Here is a 19,750-nt window from a genome sequence, read left to right on the forward strand (position 1 = left end):
GACCGCTGTCCAATAGGAGAATGAAATATTATGGTCTGTACTAGGCTAAAGGGATATTCCGTGTATATGTACAAGGAATATACAAGGGATATCAAACGATATACAAATATTATGCAATATATATCAATCAATAAATATATATATTCGGTTTAATCTGATCCTTTGTAACAACCACACTACAGACGGTTAACTGTCTGTAGTGTGGTAGTGAAAGGTTAACCTTCTGTAGTGTGGTAGTGAAAGGGTTAAGTGTTTATTGTCTTTCAATGGTACCGTATTGTAAGGATATTGTGATATTATGGTACACGATTCTGTTTAAATTAATGATAACAAGCATGTAATATTATATTATGCAAATATTATTAACTCAACTTATCTCCAAAATCTTTATCTGAAATATTGGAGGGGGGCATACGATCCAATTCAATGTGATGAACATCAAATGGATTATGTGACATGATTTTGTATAATATGTGTGAACATATATCGTTATTTATTGATTGATATTGACCAGATTCCTTTTGGTTATTGTGATATTCCTTCCCTCCATATCACCCAGCTAACTATAATGTCATCTCATAACCCTGCAGCCAACATACAGCTTTTTGAAAATGAGAACAATTATATAATATGAGATATTGGAAGGAATATTATTTGAGTTTAGTTAAGTTAACCCTTTCACTACCACACTACCAAAGGGTTAACCCTTTCACTGCGACAATACAGAAGGTTAACCCTTTCACTGCCACACGCCCAAAGTGTTAACCCTTTCACAACCACACTACATAAGGTTAACCCTTTCACTACTACACTGCAGACGGTTAACAGTCTGTAGTGTGGTAGTGAAAGGGTTAACCTTCTGTAGTGTTGTAGTGAAAGGGTTAAAGGGATTTAGTGGCTTTTTATGCTGAATCCTGTTGTTCTGCTGTGAGGAGGATGTGATAATTCGACATAAAACTCACCAACGTGCTGGACATCTCCACCTGGTGGAGAGCAGACGCATTGCCTCAACTATTTTCAACTGTAGTCGGCCCAACTCCAGAAGAGTTGAAGAAATAGTTGAGTAAGTAAGTAAGTAAGTAAGTAAGTAAGTATTTATAAAGCACACATAGGACTTATCCAAGCCCCATGGATCCATCAGTGGCCGTGTATTGTGTGCGTATGTACCCGTTCCCTCATCTAAAGAGTTGGGTCCATAAGGCTTATCCAAGCCCTACGGATCCATCAGTGGTCGTGTATTGTGTGCGTATGTACCCGTTCCTTCATCTAAAGAGTTGGGTCCACAAGGCTTATCCTAGCTATTTGTAAGCTAGACTGTATAGGTACGTTCTTCTAAATGACATCACCTGGCGGCGTTTTTTTTGGGGGGGGGGGGGCGTAATTCGAATTAATGATCTAGGACGATTTTTAAAAAATTTACTCGATTTAAAAAAAAATATATATATATATAGTTTTATTTAAATCTTTTAGATTCACCTTTTATTTTACAAAAAGTGATGTTTGGTGAAAGTTAGATTTGCACTTTATTAATCCCAATAGGGCAATTCATTCTTGTTTGATGATCAAGAGGCACGTTTTATTTGTTTTAAGTGAAGTTTGGTGAAAAAGCAATTATTGCACTATTAATCCCAATAAGGACATTCATCTTTGTTTGATCAAGAGTAACCTTTTATATATATATATATATAATTATTTAAAAAATGTTAAGTGAAGATTGGTGAAAGTTAGGTTTGCACTTCAATCCCAATCGGGAAATTCATCTTGGTTTGATAATTTTTTTTTGTCAAATAAAAACAAATGTTATTTGAATGATTTCCTAGGCGTTTCTAGTTTTCAAGAGAAAAAAATCGATTAAAATCGGAAATCGGATTAAAAAAATTATAATCGGGGCGCCCTCGTGGCGCATACCATAGTGCCTCGCGCACCTACGCGGCCGACCCGGGTTTGATCCCAGCTCCTGTCGTTATTTGTCGCATGTCCTCCCCACCTCTCCTCCCGTTCGCCCTCTCCTCTGTCGGACCAATAAAGCTGTAAAAATGCAACAAAAAAAAAAGAATAATCAGAGATTTAATTTTTAGGCCATATCGCCCAGCCCTAACTTCACATTACGATGCAGTTCAATGTGCCAGTACCTCTTGTATTATTATATATCTGTCCTCTATTACTAACAACTTGTACTGTCATCTTCATCTCTCCGTTCTATCCTCCGTCAGTCCATCGGGACCTGAAGCCCAGGAACATCCTCCTCTCGGTTCCCGGTGCACTGGGCCGGGTCCGAGCCCTCATCTCGGACTTTGGACTCTGTAAGAAGATCCCAGAGGGTCGAACTAGTTTCTCTCTGCGCTCCGGTACACCAGGAACAGAAGGGTGGATCGCCCCCGAGGTGCTGCGGAATACACCTGGCAAACACCCGGTAGGTCACCCATACATCTTCTCCTCTCCTCTGTTCTCCTCTCCTCTCCTCTCATCTCCTCTCTTAACCTCCTCTCCTCTCCTCTCCTCTCCTCTCCTCTCTTCTCCTCTCCTCTCCTCTCCTCTCCTCTCCTCTCCTCTCCTCTCCTCTCCTCTCCTCTCCTCTCCTCTCCTCTCCTCTCCTCTCCTCTCCTCTCTTAACCTCCTCTGCTCTCCTCTGCTCTCCTCCTCTCCTCTCCTCTGCTAACCTCCTCTCCCCTGCTCTCCTCTCCTGCTCTTCTCTCCTCTCTTAACCTCCTCTCCTCTGCTAACCTCCTCTCCTCTCCTCTGCTCTCCTCTGCTCTCCTCTCCTCTGCTCTCCTCTCCTCTCCTCTCCTAACCTCTGCTCTCCTCTCCTCTGCTCTCCTCTCCTCTCCTCTCCTCTCCTCTCCTCTCCTCTCCTCTCCTCTCCTCTCCTCTCCTCTCCTCTCCTCTCCTCTCCTCTCCTCTCCTCTCCTCTCTTAACCTCCTCTCCTCTGCTAACCTCCTCTCCTCTGCTCTCCTCTCCTCTGCTCTCCTCTGCTAACCTCTCCTGCTAACCTCTCCTCTCCTCTGCTAACCTCCTCTCATCTGCTCTGCTCTCCTCTCCTAACCTCCTCTCCTCTCCTCGCCTCCTCTCCTCTGCTCTCCTCTCCTCTCCTCTCCTAACCTCCTCTCCTCTCCTCTCCTAACCTCCTCTCCTCTCCTCTCCTCTCCTCTGCTAACCTCCTCTCCTCTCCTCTGCTCTCCTCTCCTCTCCCCAGACAGTAGCAGTGGATGTGTTCTCAGCAGGTTGTGTGTTCTACTATGTAGTCAGCGGGGGGCTGCACCCCTTTGGAGATGCACTTTGGAAAAGACAGGCCAATATCCTGGCAGGGGACTACACACTATCACACTTCATGGTGGACATGCATGGTAAGGTGTGTGTGTGTGCATGTGTTTGTGTGCGCGCACGCGCGTGTGTGTGTGTTAGGGGAGTAACGGTACACAGTTCGGTCAAGGTTCGGTACGGGTTTTCGGTACAGTGGGGGAAAGTTTGTTCCACTCAGAGGTGATGTAGTGTGCAGTAACTAATTGTAGTTGTAGGGCTCTCAACGAATATTCTATATTGAATTTAATAATCGACTTGTAAAGAAAAGAAAAAATAATTATTATTATATTAGATTGTGAAAAAAACAGCCCCCGGTTAACATACCGTTGTATTCGTTCTGTACACTACAGCCGTTCGGTACGGTACACTCTGAAACGGTTTGGTTCGGTACGGATACATGTACCTTTACACCCCTAGTGTGTGTGTGTGTGTGTGTGTGTGTGTGTGCGTGTTAGTCTGTAAAGTCTGTAAAAATCCCTAATCTATCAATCAAGCTGACTGTATTTCTTACCTTAACCTCTTCATTGGTCTTGGATCTGCAGACTGCCTCTATGTTTTAGTGCAGATTAGAAGAAGCTCTTGACTATATGTAAGGGATAATGTATAGCTACGAGGTCATTGTCGCAAAATAATTGACCGACACAGAGTTTAGAATACCGAGGCGCCTCGCCGAGGTGTTCTAAACGTCAGTGAAGGTCAATTATTTTGCGACAATGACAGAGTATAGGCTATACATTATCCCGCTTATTACATGGCTAAGTTTACTAACAATATACCTAATTCATTTTACACCATCGACAAGACGAGATCAAATGCAGACGCAGTTCTGTTCTGTCGCTCCGCGCTGTCATCGCCGGCAGCTTCGCCGGCAGCCGGCAGGTGTGTCTGATTGGCTGCACTGATGCAGTGTGTGTCAGTGGGCTTGATTGCTACAGCTGCGAACAGCGGTCATTATTGCTCGGCAGAGGTCCGTTATCGAGTAATAACGGACCTCTGACGAGCGCTATTGACCAATCACAATCAAGCATTTCTGCGAATGTTAAAACGCCATGTAATAAATTGGTATAATGACAACATGGTATGACAATTATTACACCTTTGGTTTTCCACTTGATCAGATGATGTCATAGCACGGGATCTGATTGAGCGAATGATTAGTGCTGAGCCGGAGTCCCGCCCATCGACTTCCTGTGTGCTGAAACACCCGTTCTTCTGGACCCCATTCAAACAGCTGCTGTTCTTCCAGGTCAGTGTGTGTCTGTGTGTGTGTTTTAACCCTTTCACTACCACACTACAGAAGTTTAACCCTTTCAGTACCACACTACAGAAGGTTAACCTTCTGTAGTGTGGTAGTGAAAGGTTAACCTTCTGTAGTGTGGTAGTGAAAGGTTAACCTTCTGTAGTGTGGTAGTGAAAGGTTAACCTTCTGTAGTGTGGTAGTGAAAGGTTAACCTTCTGTAGTGTGGTAGTGAAAGGTTAACCTTCAGTAGTGTGGTAGTGAAAGGTTAACCTTCTGTAGTGTGGTAGTGAAAGGTTAACCTTCTGTAGTGTGGTAGTGAAAGGTTAACCTTCTGTAGTGTGGTGGTAGTGAAAGGTTAACCTTCTGTAGTGTGGCAGTGAAAGGTTAACCTTCTGTAGTGTGGTAGTGAAAGGTTAACCTTCTGTAGTGTGGTAGTGAAAGGTTAACCGTCTGTAGTGTGGTACTGAAAGGTTAACCTTCTGTAGTGTGGTAGTGAAAGGTTAACCTTCTGTAGTGTGGTACTGAAAGGTTAACCTTCTGTAGTGTGGTAGTGAAAGGGTTAACCTTCTGTAGTGTGGTACTGAAAGGTTAACCTTCTGTAGTGTGGTAGTGAAAGGGTTAACCTTCTGTATTGTCGCAGTGAAAGGGTTAACCATTTGGTAGTGTGGTAGTGAAAGGGTTAAATCTTTTTACCCTGACCATATACTGTAGTATTGTCCAAATATCTAGCAGTCCCCATCAATGTGCGTCAACTAGATCTCCCCTTTGGAAGGGTGCAGGCGATCAACCGTTTTTATCCGGACCAAAGGAAACAATTCCGACTTTTGCTTGAATGTTATTTATTAGGATGTCGTATCCAAACACTCAAGCACTCCAATGTCATTAGAAATCAGTCACCAGGTGGTCAATTAGACAGCAGGTAGCTAGTAGCATTAGTCAGATTACTGGTAGTCTTTAGACAGCAGTACTCATCAGTCATTAGTCAGTTAGTTACCGGTCATTAGCCAGTATCAGTTAGTTAACAGTCAGTAGATTATTTACCTATAATGTAAACGGGAAAGAAAATGGCATTCAATTAGCCACATGTGCTATGCATATACAAATGATAATTACGAACATAATCAGCGCATACAAGAGATAACAATGCAACATACCGTTAGCCAGTTAGATCGCCCACGGGGCTTTTCTCATTACAGGCCTAATGAGAAAAACCTCGCTTAAATAGTGCGTCACGCAGTCTCAGGCGCACGTTTCAGTAAACGCCCACTAGGTGGCACCAGATGATAAATAATACTTGTATAATGGGGCGCTCCAGTAGCACACCACATAGCTCGCTGAGTCGCGAAGCGGTCGCCCAGGGTTCGATTCCCCGACCCGGTGGCCATATGGGTCCGTGTACGTTTTGATAGTTCGTTTTTCGTTTCAAAAGGAAAAACGAAAAAACGAAAAAAAACGGAAATACGAGGTGTTTCCTATTTCCGTTTGAAACCAAAATCGAAAAAACGGGGAAAAACTGAAATACGGACCTGTTTTTCGTGTTTTGGTATCAGAATCAAATGAAAAAAAGGAGTCAATAATGGGCCGTGTACGTTTTGATAGTTCGTTTTTCGTTTTTGATGTGAAGAATGGAGAACGGAACCACGTGACAAGTACATTTTTCAATGTAAAAGCCATGCACGATCTAACGTTAACGAATATGTATAACGTTATGAATAAATACATAAATACATGCATACAGATCTATACCAGGGTAACGTTATGATACATACATTTTTTGTTTTGTGCATTTCATTTAGACATGATATTTTATGTGAAGTAATAGCCTAATAATATGGAAATAGCCTGTGTGGTCTGTATCCTAGTTCAGTGCAGTGGTCGGCAATAGGCGGCTCGCAGACCGAAATAGGTCCGCCAGCAATAATATCTGCCGATCAGATTATTTTGAGAATATGATTTGTGATGAAGACTCGCTTTATTGTATCGGAATCGGGAGACTTAGGTAAAGTTAGAAAGATATTCACAGATTCGAATTTCCGCGTCAATAATTCTTAAGCGAAATGTTTTTAAAACACAAAGGACACCTCTTTCCTATCGTAGTAAGGTAGACAATGAGCTACAACCTTACTTTCACCTAAACGAGGCGAGCCGGCCTCGGAGCTGTACATTTAATAATAATAATATAATTGATCTATATATGTGCAGTCGGCCTTGACGAGGCAAGTGCGCAGCCAGGGATCGTCTAAAAAGTGCAACACCGAAAAGAGGCACTGCAAAAAGATTCAATAACTTCACGTCATACAGTGTATAGTGTCACCAAAATCACTGCACACATCATCAATGGTATCCTATTGGTTATACTACAACACTTAGATTTAAAAAAAATGCTTTTTCATAATTCTGGGGATTTTGTATTGGAAAAAAACATTAAATATCTTCACTCTTATAGAGTGTAGTGTCACCAAACTCACTGCACACACATCAATGTTATCCTACTGGTTATCCTTGTAGAAGGGGTGGGGGAGGGATTCTCCAGGATAGTGTAGTGGATAGTGTAGTGATATGCAGTAGGTACCATAGTGCATGTCTCGATAACACAGATAGCAGCCAGCTTCCTTCTCATCCCCCTCTCTGTCATCACCTCTAGTCTGACCAGCTCGACTCCCACCACAGAGCTCAGCTTGTTCAGTTTGTTGAACGAATGAATGAATGAATGAAAACTTTATTTAACAGATTGCAGAATGGGTACAATACAGTACGGCTCAATACACACAATTGTTAAGGGGATGCAGACCAGAGAAAGACGTTTGTCTTGTTTACATCATGTGTCCCTTGACTCCCTTGAGTTGATGTAGCGCCCCCAGCATAGAAGAGGACGCTGGCCACTACAGACTAGAATGACTGCAGCAGTCTATTGGACACATTGAAGGACCGGCCCACAGCAAAAAGACCAGTGTTGAATTAACTCCCAGAGTTGATTTCAACACTTTTTCAGGGTTTATATAGCTCCAATTAACACTTGTAAAATAGTTAAACATTTAACACTATGCCAGTTTCTTCTTTAACTCCAAAACAGAGTTAAAGTAACACTAAGGGGATTAGATAAATAACACTGCTCCAAGTTACATTTTTACTATTTGGGAGTGTTAATTGTACTCCCTAAAGTGTCAAGTTATCAACTCTGATTTTTTTTATGAATTTTATATACGTATATAAGAATGAATTCCATAAACAAAATCATTTTCAAAAATAACCATCTGTGTGCAAGCCAGTGCCGGTTCTAGACCCTTTTTAGGGGGGCTGAATGTAATATTAGCCCCCCTAAGATAAAAAATATTATTATTATTAAAAAAAAAATTGTAATTACATTTTTTATGTTTTATTCTTGTTTTATTATTATTATTATTATTATTATTATTATTATTATTATTATTATTATTATTATTATTATTATTATTATTACAGACATAGATTGCCGGTAGTAGCCTGTTGACCTCATTGGTCAACAAAAAAAAAAAAAAAAAAAAAAAAATCAAAGATGTTGGTAATGTCATGTCAAGTCCCAGTCCGACATTCAACACAAGACGTGGAAGCAGATGTAGCTAGCAACCTACTGTAACTAGTTTAGTAATAGTGCATTTGCCAGTGCTGATGGGGAACAAGACAAGTATGTTGAAACGTTAGCTAGCACTATATAAAATTACTGACTATTGGTAAAATTGGTCATTAGTTCCATGGTGTTGGTGTGAGGTGCGTTGCTCATGGGACGGGGTTGCACACCGGGCAACCAAGCTTTTGTGAGCAGAAGCGCGTGCATGCAAGAAAGCGCTGCACTCGACTTGTCGCGTGTACCTGGCTACCTTGGGGGGCAGTGGGGCGGCGTGGCTCAGGGGTAGAGCGGGTCGTCCAATGATCGAAGGGTTGGTGGTTCAATCCCGCTCAAGCCCATGTCCATCCCACTGCCGTTGTGTCCTTGGGCAAGACACTTAACCTACTTGCCTCGTATGAATGTGTATGCATGTGAATGAATGTTGGTGGTGGTCGGAGGGGCCGTAGGCGATGATTATTCGCCACGCTTCCGTGAGTCTGCCTCAGGGCAGCTCTGGCTGCAATTGTAGCTTACCGCCACCGGTATGACTGTGTATGAACGAATAATGGACTCTGTAAGCGCTCTGGGGTCTCTGGGGTGTCACGAAGAGCGCTATATAAATCCAATCCATTATTATTACCTTGCATAAGCATAACAATTCATGGCAATCACATTCACAGGTTTGGTGTGAACGGTGCTCTGCCTGAGTCAGACCATCGTTCACACCAAACCTCATGAGGAATGCGCTGCACTCGACTGATGCGCCAACTCGCTAAGTACCCACCTGCCTACCTTGCATAACAATAGCTCAGGTCGTCAAGTGTGTTCAAATACGTTCTCAGATACATTCACACAAAACTTGTGAATGAAATGTGTTACATTCCATTCGTAGAGGAAATTAGGCATTGTCTTTAGTCTGTGCAAACTAATCATCTGGGAGGCGATACAGGGCCTTCATCTGGGAGGCGATACAGGGCCTTCATCTGGGAGGCGATACAGGGCCTTCATCTGGGAGGCGATACAGGGCCTTCAAAGCTCCACCTCCAGGCTGCAGAACAGCTTCTTGCAGAGAGCCATCACTGAACTGAACAATCACCCCCCCCCCCCCCCCGCCCCCTATTGTTGCCACCACATCTACAACCCACCTCACTATAATTTATACTTGTATGTGCAATATGACAGATGTTGGGACATGTGCAATAATGGTTCATGTGCAATATTTTCCGCCGATGTGCAATCTTTTTTTTCTACTGTGATGATTTTGCAATGCTTTTTTTAACTGAATTTGGTGGTACTACAGTGTACAAGAGTGAACTATTTTATACTATTTTCCTCAATCAAAAATCCCCCAAATTATGAAAAAGGATATATATATATATTTTTTTTTTAATCTAAGTGTTGTAGTATAACCAATAGGATAAAATGTATATGTTAAGTGAGTTTGGTGACACTACACTCTGAGTGAAGATATTTAATGTTTTTTCAAATCTAAGTGTTGTAGTATAACCAATAGGATACCATTGATGATGTGTGCAGTGATTTTGGTGACACTATACACTGTATGACGTGAAGCTAAAAGCAATTGGTTTTGATAGTTTATCAGTGAGCTGGATACAATCCTACCTGGAGGGGAGGGAACAGATGGTGGAGGTAAACGGTACCCTATCCCCCCCCCTCACAGTGAGCTGTGGTGTTCCACAAGGAAGCATACTAGGACCGCTACTATTCCTAATTTATGCAAATGACATGTCGTCAGCTTGTGACTGCAACTTGTTCCTGTTTGCGGACGACTCAGCCCTGCTGGTCTCTGACAAGAACAAGTTACAGGTTGAAAAAGCCCTCAGCTCGGAACTAGGCAAAATCTGCATATGGCTCGCCGACAACAAACTATCATTACACATGGGCAAAACAGAGTCCATTCTCTTCGGTTCAAATAACAAACTCAGCAAGACCGACGGCTTCTCGGTTACAGTGGGTGACAATATTATCACAAGGAAAGATGAAATTACCTACCTGGGTTCCATCCTAGAGGCTAATCTTTCCTGTGACAAAATGGCATCCAATGTAATAAAAAAAGTCAACCAACGAACGCGATTCTTGTACCGGATCTCCTCTCTGGTAAACAAGAATACCCTGAAGACTCTAGCAGGACAGGGGCGTATTTGGCACGGGGGACATTGGAATGGGTCCCCCCCATTTTTTCAGAATGCAGTTATGTCCCCCCCCCTTCTGACTACCTGTCCTACTATTATGCAAAGAGGAGTAGATGGGGGTCGCATTCTTGCCCTTATCTAGAGCTAAACCAGCAGCAGTGACGACACCAGCAGTGTGTGTGTGTGTGTGTGTGGTGCGTTCCTGAAATCTGAGAGTGCACTCGCTATTTGCATATCAATAGCGCCGGTCGTCAGGTGTGTTAAATACGACCGGCGCTATTGATATGCAAATAGCGAGTACTTATCTGGGCTTGCAGTTAGGAGCACTTGGGAGTTCAAAAGTGCGTTCATTCTCAGCACTCTGTTATAACGGCGTTCAAAGATGTGCCAGATTTCATATGTATTTCAGCCGAAAACCCAGTTAAAATACACCGTAAACAGGCTTTAAAATTATGTGGAAAACCAACCGATCTGGCAACGCGCCTGTACACCCCCTGCTACGTCATCAGACTCATCACAACAACAGCTGAATCTGCGTCTGCGAGAAGAAGAACTAACAAAATGGGCCGTTCAGACAATATCTCCTTTAAATATGTTCGAAATGTCAAACAGACCTGGGTACCTACAGGCTACAGTCTATCACTACTTTTGGGAATCTAAGTGTTTATCCAGGTTCTGGGGCCAAGTGATTGATTGATTGAACACTTTATTAACATATTGCAGAATGGGTACAGTATAGTACAGCTCAGTCATGAATTGAAAATGGGGGACCCTGATGTAAACAAGACGAAAGTCTTTCTCTGGTCTGCATCCCCTTAACAATTGTATGTATTGAGCTGTACTGTATCAGGGTCCCCCATTTTCAATTAATCAGGACATACATGACATACAGATAGACAGTACTGCTACATCTATACATTTATGACATACCAGATTTGCAAATACAGTACTGTTTGTGATACAAAAAAGATACAAAAAATGCGGTATTGCACCCCTGGTATTTAAAAAAAAATCTAGGTAGAGAGGGGGGGCTGCCATTAAATTTTGAACCTGAGAGTGCTGGTCTGGCTTCATATGACACACATGACATACAGATAGACAGTACTGCTACATCTATACATTTATGACATACCATAGCTTTTGTTGTTGTTGTTGTTGTCATATTCAATGGAAGTATTGTAACATCCTTGTATTGTAAATACATTTCACAATGGGAGCCATCAGAGATGAAAGGCGTTCCTACTGGTTTAGAGGAAGATAATTGTTTTTTGGTTGTTTGAACCCTGGAGATCTCTGAATGCAATGTAATTCTGTATGTATGAGCTCAGTGTGTCGTTTACATGGAGAAATGGCGCCACCGCTTGGGAAAATGTGGTATTGCACCCCTGGTATTAAAAAAAAATCGAGGTTGACAGGGGGGGGGGGGGGGGGGGGGCCTAACCCCCCCTAACCCCCCCCAGCGACGTCACTCGCCACGCCCACAAATCTGTCCCCGGCACACCTGGAGAGAGAGTTACGCCAGTGTAGCAGGAGCACTCAATCAAGGGTACTACGACTATGCTTGCACCTCATGGTACCAAAGCACCTCAAAGGCACTAAAAAACAAATTACAAACATCTCAAAACAAGCTAGTCAGACTACTGCTTGACCTGACTCCTAGAACCCACCTCACCCCTGCCCACTTTGACAACCTAGGATGGCTTAGAGTAGACGACAGAGTACAGCAACTTGCAATGGGCCTGGTCTACAAGATACACTACGCGACCAAGGTACCCATGTACATGTCAAAATACTTCCCAAAGGTCAGTGAATACCACGATCACAACACCAGAGGGAGCTCCACAAATCATGTAAAACCCAGATTCGGCTCAAACAAGGGACTAAACACGTTTCGCAATTATGCCACATCAATGTGGAACGCCCTACCTAAAGCTGTAAAGGAATGTGAATCACTACCCACTTTCAAAAACACTCTAAAAAAACACCTACATGGGGGAGCTCCAGTAGCTCACTGCGTACCTCGAACGCTATTTCGGCGTCGGGGACAACCGTGCGCGTCACGGATCTGGGGTAGCGAGTTCGACTCCCGGACTAGCCGTGTCTTTCCCCCCATCTATACCCCCATTCAACCTGTTTCTGTCGGTCATACTTGACCAGAAAAAGCGATAAACGCGAAAAGAACCAGCTGACTGGTCAAAGTAAAAAAAAAAAAAAAAAAAAAAAAAAAACACCTACGTGAGACTGCAATTCGAAACTGGCCCCTACAAATGTCCTAACCTAGTTGTACAGTAAATGACCAAGTAAGGCTTTGTCAGTATTCCAATGTACAGTGTAAAATGTGTGTGTGTGTCCCCTACCCAACCCCCCCCCCCCCCCCCCCACCTCCAATGTACAGCCCTCACCCACCCAACTACACCCCACCCACCCAACCTCCTCCAATGTACAGTTTCTACGCCAAATGTATATACACTCTTTTTCTGGACATTTTTGTATCACAAACAGTACTGTATTTGCAAATCTGATATGTCATAAATGTATAGATGTAGCAGTACTGTCTATCTGTATGTCATGTATGTCATATTATGATGAATTGAAAATGGGGGACCCTGATGTAAACAAGACGAAAGTCTTTCTCTGGTCTGCATCCCCTTAACAATTGTATGTATTGAGCTGTACTGTACTGTACCCATTCTGCAATCTGTTAATAAACTTTTCAATCAATCAATCAATCAATCAATCAATCAATCTTTTTGCAGTGCCTCTTTTCGGTGTTGCACTTTTTAGACGGTCCCTGGCTGCGCACTTGCCTCGTCAAGGCCGACTGCACATATAGATCAATTTATTATAATTATTATTAAATGTACAGCTCCGAGGCCGGCTCGCCTCGTTTAGGTGAAAGTAAGGTTGTAGCTCATTGTCTACCTTACTACGATAGGAAAGAGGTGTCCTTTGTGTTTTAAAAACATTTCGCTTAAGAATTATTGACGCGGAAATTCGAATCTGTGAATATCTTTCTAACTTTACCTAAGTCTCCCGATTCCGATACAATAAAGCGAGTCTTCATCACAAATCATATTCTCAAAATAATCTGACCGGCAGATATTATTGCTGGCGGACCTATTTCGGCCTGCGAGCCGCCTATTGCCGACCACTGCACTGAACTAGGATATCTGTATAACGTGCGTTTAGACAACACTGCTTGGGACAGACCACACAGGCTATTTCCATATTATTAGGCTATTACTTCACATACAATATCATGTCTAAATGAAATGCACAAAACAAAAATGTATGTATATATAACGTTACCCTGGTAATGGTATAGATCTGTGTATGCATGTGTATTTATTCATAACGTTATACATATTCGTTAACGTTAGATCGTGAATGGCTTTTACATTGAAAAATGTACTTGTCACGTGGTTCCATTCTCCATTATTTACATCAAAAACGAAAAACGAACTATCAAAAGTACACGGCCCATTATTTACTAATTTTTTTCATTTGATTCTGACACCAAAATACGAAAAACAGGTCCGTATTTCAGTTTTTCCCCGTTTTTTCGATTTTGGTTTCAAACGGAAATAGGAAACACCTCGTATTTCCGTTTTTTTCCGTTTTTTCGTTTTTCCTTTTGAAACGAAAAACGAACTACGAACTATCAAAACGTACACGGACCCATATGCCACATGTCTTCCCCTCTCCTCTGTCGGTCCTGCGTGGCCAAAAGGTCCTGCGTTGACCAAAAAAGCTGAAAATGCTATAAATAAAATCTTTAAAGAAATAATAATAATACTTGTATAATAAATGTCTCTATAATAATAACAATAATAATAATTTCTCGTGTGTGTGTGTGTGTGTGTGTGTGTGTAGGATGTGAGTGACCGTATAGAGAAGGAGCCAGTTGAAGGTCCCATCGTGGTGAGGCTGGAGACGGCAGGAAGATCAGTGGTCCGAACAAACTGGAGGATGCACATCTCAGTACCTCTACAGACAGGTGTGCGCACACACACACACACACACACACACACACACACACACACACACACACACACACACACAGACACTCACACACACACACACAGACACACACACACAGACACACACTCACACACACACACAGACACACACTCACACTCACACACACTCACACACACACAAACAGACACACACACTCACACTCACACACAGACACACACACACACACACTCGCACACACACACACACACACACACACACGCACACACACACTCGTACACACACACACATACACTGAATAACACTGCGGGACGTTGCGTATGATAACCTATATGAAAAAAACTTAGCAAAGTATAATAAAACTAATAGCAGTGGTAATCAACTGGCGGCCCGCGGGCCCACATCCGGCCCACCAAAGCTTCCCATCCAATGGATTCAGAAAATGTGAGGAGGAAAAAAAACATGTACCAGTATTTAGGATGAGCCCCTTTGTTAAGCTTTATGTATCTATGGAAAAATTACAAAAACAACTAAATTACTTAGCTGTTGTTTCAGAACCATGGACAGCGTGCTGTTGTTTCAGGACCATGGACAGCACTGTTTGTTGTGTGCAGGCCTGGGGTGCGTGTCTAGGATAGGTAAAGCTTAAATTAATTCCAGTCTTTTATTAATGGAATGCAAATGAGGCATACAGGTTGAACTTTACTGAAAGTTGGCACGATGAATGCGTACTTAAGAAGAAGAAGTCTTTATTTGTCATGCAGATTTACACACACACGCGAGATGGGCGACACACAAGAACACACACACATGCATTGGGTCGTCAATTAAATGTCTCTCTGCACTTGACCCATCCCGTCGTCCTTCCCCCCCAAAGGCAGTGAGCCGCACTGCTCCTAACAGTCCTCTAGTCGAGCACATGCCGCCCGAATGCTTGGAATGAGTGTGACCGAGGCTATAAAATGAAGTTTCAATTGTTTCAATTGTCTGTCTTATTGAAACAAGGCTGTGTTTGTTCTAGATTTGAGGAGGTTCAGGACATATAAAGGGAATTCAGTCAGAGACCTGCTGAGAGCCATGAGGAATAAGGTAACACCTGCATGTTTATGTTTTTCTACAGTGCATATTTGACCTTTTGTTGTTTGTTGTTTATGATGTCATAGAAGCACCACTACCATGAGTTGACATGTTGTTTATGATGTCATAGAAGCACCACCATCATTTTACTTGTTGTTTATGATGTCATAGAAGCACCATGAGACATGTTGTTGTTTATGTTGTCATAGAAACACCACTACCATGAGTTGACATGTTGTTGTTCATGTTGTCATAGAAACACCACTACCATGAGTTGACATGTTGTTGTTCATGTTGTCATAGAAACACCACTACCATGAGTTGACATGTTGTTGTTCATGTTGTCATAGAAACACCACTACCATGAGTTGACATGTTGTTGTTCATGTTGTCATAGAAACACCACTACCATGAGTTGACATGTTGTTGTTCATGTTGTCATAGAAACACCACTACCATGAGTTGACATGTTGTTGTTCATGTTGTCATAGAAACACCACTACCATGAGTTGACATGTTGTTGTTTATGTTGTCATAGAAACACCACTACCATGAGTTGACATGTTGTTGTTTATGTTGTCATAGAAACACCACTACCATGAGTTGCCGGCGGAGGTCCAGGAGACTTTAGGGGAGGTGCCAGAGGGTTTCGTCAGCTACTTCACTTCTCGTTTCCCCCGGTTACTGCTCCACACACACACCGCTCTGCACACCTGTGCACATGAGAGACTGTTCCACCCCTATTACCTGCCTACACTGCCAAATAACCCAGAAGAGTGATCCATGAAACAGTGAAACTCCCCCGAGCTGACGGGCTCCTCCGCTCAGTGACATGAAGTCCCTCCAAAGACCAGTTTAATTTCTAGCAGAACATGTGAACAAAACAAATGTAAAACAGTGCCAGAAGATTGCCTTTCTTGAAGAAATATATATATATTTTTTTCATTTTCTCTTGTCCTCCCATGTTTAAAGAAGGTGTAGGGCGGTCAGGTGGCGTAGCGGAGATTGTGCTCGTCACCAATGCAAGAGGCTGCGGTCTCGACTCCCGGAGTCAGCATTGCCTTGGCTCGGGCTGATCGCTATACTAACTCGTTTGGCTGACTTAGGGGGAGGGGGGCCGTGGGTGGGTCCTGGGCGTTGTGGACAGCGACCCCTACAGTTCGATCGGGGCGCCTGCTCAGCGAGGGTAGGATCTGGAGAGAGGTAGTGCGACCTTCCACACGTTACACTCTCCCAGTGAGAATCTGCGCTGCCAGGCTGGCTGCCGGCTGGCTGCACATGCGTCGGAGGAAAGCATGTGACAGTCTCCGGCCTCTCGGACCAACAGTAGGGGGAAGTACGCAACAACCAGGAAGGGGGTTGGGAATTGGCCTAACGACTAACAGTGGGATGGGAGAAAAATCTGAAAAAAGAAGGAGGGGGAAAAAGATAATAATAATAAAAAAAAAAAGTGTAATTACCTCTAGCGGCCACAGGGTGCCAAATCTTCCATAGCGCAGCTAAAAATTTCTGTCACAGCAAAGGGGAACACACCCATACATACACTGTCTCTGCATTTGTCTTTGGGCGAAGATGGGATCATAGATAATCATTATCATCGTCAGCATCATCGTCATCTTGGAGAATGGGTGTTGTAGGAATTAAGCTTGTGAAGCTTCACATCATTCTACATGAAGAGCCCCCACACGCTTCATAATATCATAGAAGAAATTACTTGTCAATCAATCTATAGAGTAATTAATTTCCCAATGTACTCCAGTTACTGTCGAGCCTGGATCCCTCTAGTGGGAGGAGCCACACTAATACACACTATTTACTTACTATTTGAACTTGTGTATCTGATCAACTGTTTGCTCTGATCTACCCACGTGTATGCGTGTGCATGCGAGTGAGTGTGTGTGTGTGTGTGTGTGTGTGTGTGTGTGTGTGTGTGTGTGTGTGTGTGTATGTTTGTAATAACACATGTTTGTAGCTCTGAAGGGATCAGTTAAGGTGTTTTATGGAAGATAGTTGTGTTACACTGAAAGGGCCATTTCTGCTAGAGGCAATAATACATATAATAAAGGCAATATTGATTTTAATAAAAAAAAAAATTAAAATGTATTCCTTAAGTAAAATTGACTAAATGGAATTAGTGTACAGTGAAGACCATAATTGTCAAAGGGAAAAAAAAACAGTCCTGGCAATTTCTTGAAAAGTGGCAACTACATTACCTCAAATGTTTTAAACAATATTTGTTTATTGTATTGCCCCATTTGTAACTGAAATATCATAATACAAAATGTTTTTGATAAATTTTTGAATGTCGGCACTATGTTGGAACTTGTGAGCCTATGCAGACCTTATGAAATGCTACTGAATGCTTTATGGGATAGTCTATGGACTAGCACTAACTGCTGTTGCTGTGGTTACGGGATGAATAGTCTACGGACTGGCACTCTACTGCTGTTGCTGTGGTTACGGGATGAATAGTCTACGGACTGGCACTCTACTGCTGTTGCTGTGGTTACGGGATGAATAGTCTACGGACTAGCACTAACGTACGGTTATGTATATAACCATAGTTATATGATCAATGGTGACGCTCAGCGTCATAGTGGCAATACTCTTCACGTCAGTACTTGCACTGAAATAAATTTTCACAATGTACCTTTATATACCATCATCTGTCTGGCCACACCCCCATCCGCTTACCTACATAAGCAGGGGTGTGGCCATACCATCATCTCCTTCCCAATCTTTCAACACAAGGCTAGATCAAAGGGGCCACAGTGAGTCTGACGCTGAGCGTCACCATTGATCATATAACTATGGTTATATACATAACCGTACGTTATATATCACAATGGCTCTGCTCAGCGTCATAGTGGCAACCCAGGAGCTGAGCAGAGCTTAAGCCCGACAAATGCACCCCACTGAGGCCCCCCACAACCATCAGAACCGGGGAGGACCCGAGCCCCCCCGACCCTCCCTATTGGAGGGAACCCTCCCTATTGGAGGACGGAAGGGAGACGGATCTGACTACGCGAAGAGGAACTCGAGCAACTTAATGCACAGGGTGAGCAGACCGTGTGGTAGGTACCCACGACTACACACACGCACAACCCACATGCCACCAGGGAACGAACGGTAGGAACAAACCTCGTCACGGGGTCAAGAGCAAAGCTCAACCCCGTGGCAAGGCCGTAGCAGCGGAGCGCGAAGGAAGACCCAGACCCAGAAGGGACTGGATCCCCCCGGAAAAAGGGGGCCCGGAGAGGCCAATGACGCCACAGCATCGAGACCTCACCAGGCGGTCACTAGTGACACCACCCCCCACATCGCCAGCGTATTCGGACAGGGCCCATCCAAGAGCAGGCCCTTCCCCCCAATAGTACGCCGCCTGGCTCACTGACCCTGGCATACTCAGGCAGTCAGCGTAGCTGTAACTCGAAGCACTCAAGAGGCTACACCTACAGCGGGAGCAGGCAGCGCACCGGGGAGACGACCTCTAGAAAAGGTCGATCCCTCAATCCAGGCCCAGGAACTCGACCCAAGCCTGGAGCACTGCTGACTAGACAGGCGCCAAAGGGGTCAACTGAAACAGCACCCCGGCGGAAGGGGCGTATGCTGGCATTGTTGTGCACCATGTCACAGCCTCCACAAAAACCCCCCGACTCTCTAGAGGGGCCGAGGCAGAGAAGGCTGACACGATTGGCAGACGTCATGAAAACGTGCGGGGCACACTCAAGCGGTTAACCCGGGAGTTGACTCTGCTCCAACACACCAGGGAACCAACCACCCTCTTGGTTAACATGAGGTGGTTGTTCCTATAACCCCTCAGGAAAAAACTTCAAAACACACCTGCGGGTATACACTGGCTATACCGCAGTACAAGTGTTTTAGTTTTCAAAAAGGGGTTATCCCATGCCTACGGGTCGACGAAAACAACTTCGGACCGGGACGTACACAGGGATGCCAGAGGAGTTCTATAAAAAACCACCTCAACAGCCCCCTCTCAGCCATGCGTAAGCGGGAGAAGAGAGGGGCGAAAAGAATGGAGAAGGACCAGGCCCCCTTAGCGCAGCTCAAGGTACAACACAACATGGACCAAGCAACAGTGAGGGGTAATACGTAGTAACACAACCACGAACATCTCCATAACGTCAAAACCCTGTGACACCCGGGCCAACCCGGCATTTTTCCCCCTGAAAAAAGCACAAGTCCCTCAGGGTACCAGAACAGCAGATCTGCGTCCCCGGCGGACAACGGGTTAACTGATCTGGACCGGCGTGACCAGAACCAGTCCCGTGCCCTAATCACGCCAACATCCCCAACACTAGGAGGGGGGTAGGTACGCTTGTCGATCTAAAACAATATAGAGGGCGCCACCCAGACAGTCTCTTATGTACTGCGCTTAGTGGCCCACCCCAAGG

At 43.9% G+C, this 19,750-nt stretch overlaps 1 protein-coding gene across 1 annotated transcript in view; it reads left to right on the forward strand.

The window, feature by feature from the left end:
- The window catches only part of ern2 (endoplasmic reticulum to nucleus signaling 2), a gene marked incomplete at its 5' end in the record, with an annotated part of 59,123 nt that extends 42,695 nt beyond the window's left edge, over positions 1-16,428 (forward strand). Inside the window, 6 exons of the mRNA XM_084318421.1 lie at positions 2,214-2,413; positions 3,195-3,345; positions 4,420-4,547; positions 14,154-14,277; positions 15,280-15,347; positions 15,921-16,428. Of these exons, the coding sequence (XP_084174547.1) occupies positions 2,214-2,413; positions 3,195-3,345; positions 4,420-4,547; positions 14,154-14,277; positions 15,280-15,347; positions 15,921-16,115 (866 nt within the window). The 3' untranslated portion in view covers positions 16,116-16,428. The remainder of the gene's footprint in view (positions 1-2,213; positions 2,414-3,194; positions 3,346-4,419; positions 4,548-14,153; positions 14,278-15,279; positions 15,348-15,920) is intronic.
- Positions 16,429-19,750: the final 3,322 nt, after the last annotated feature.

This window comes from Notolepis coatsorum (genome assembly GCF_963971535.1).
Source record: "Notolepis coatsorum genome assembly, chromosome: 7".
In the NCBI taxonomy this organism is placed as follows: Eukaryota; Metazoa; Chordata; class Actinopteri; order Aulopiformes; family Paralepididae; genus Notolepis; species Notolepis coatsorum.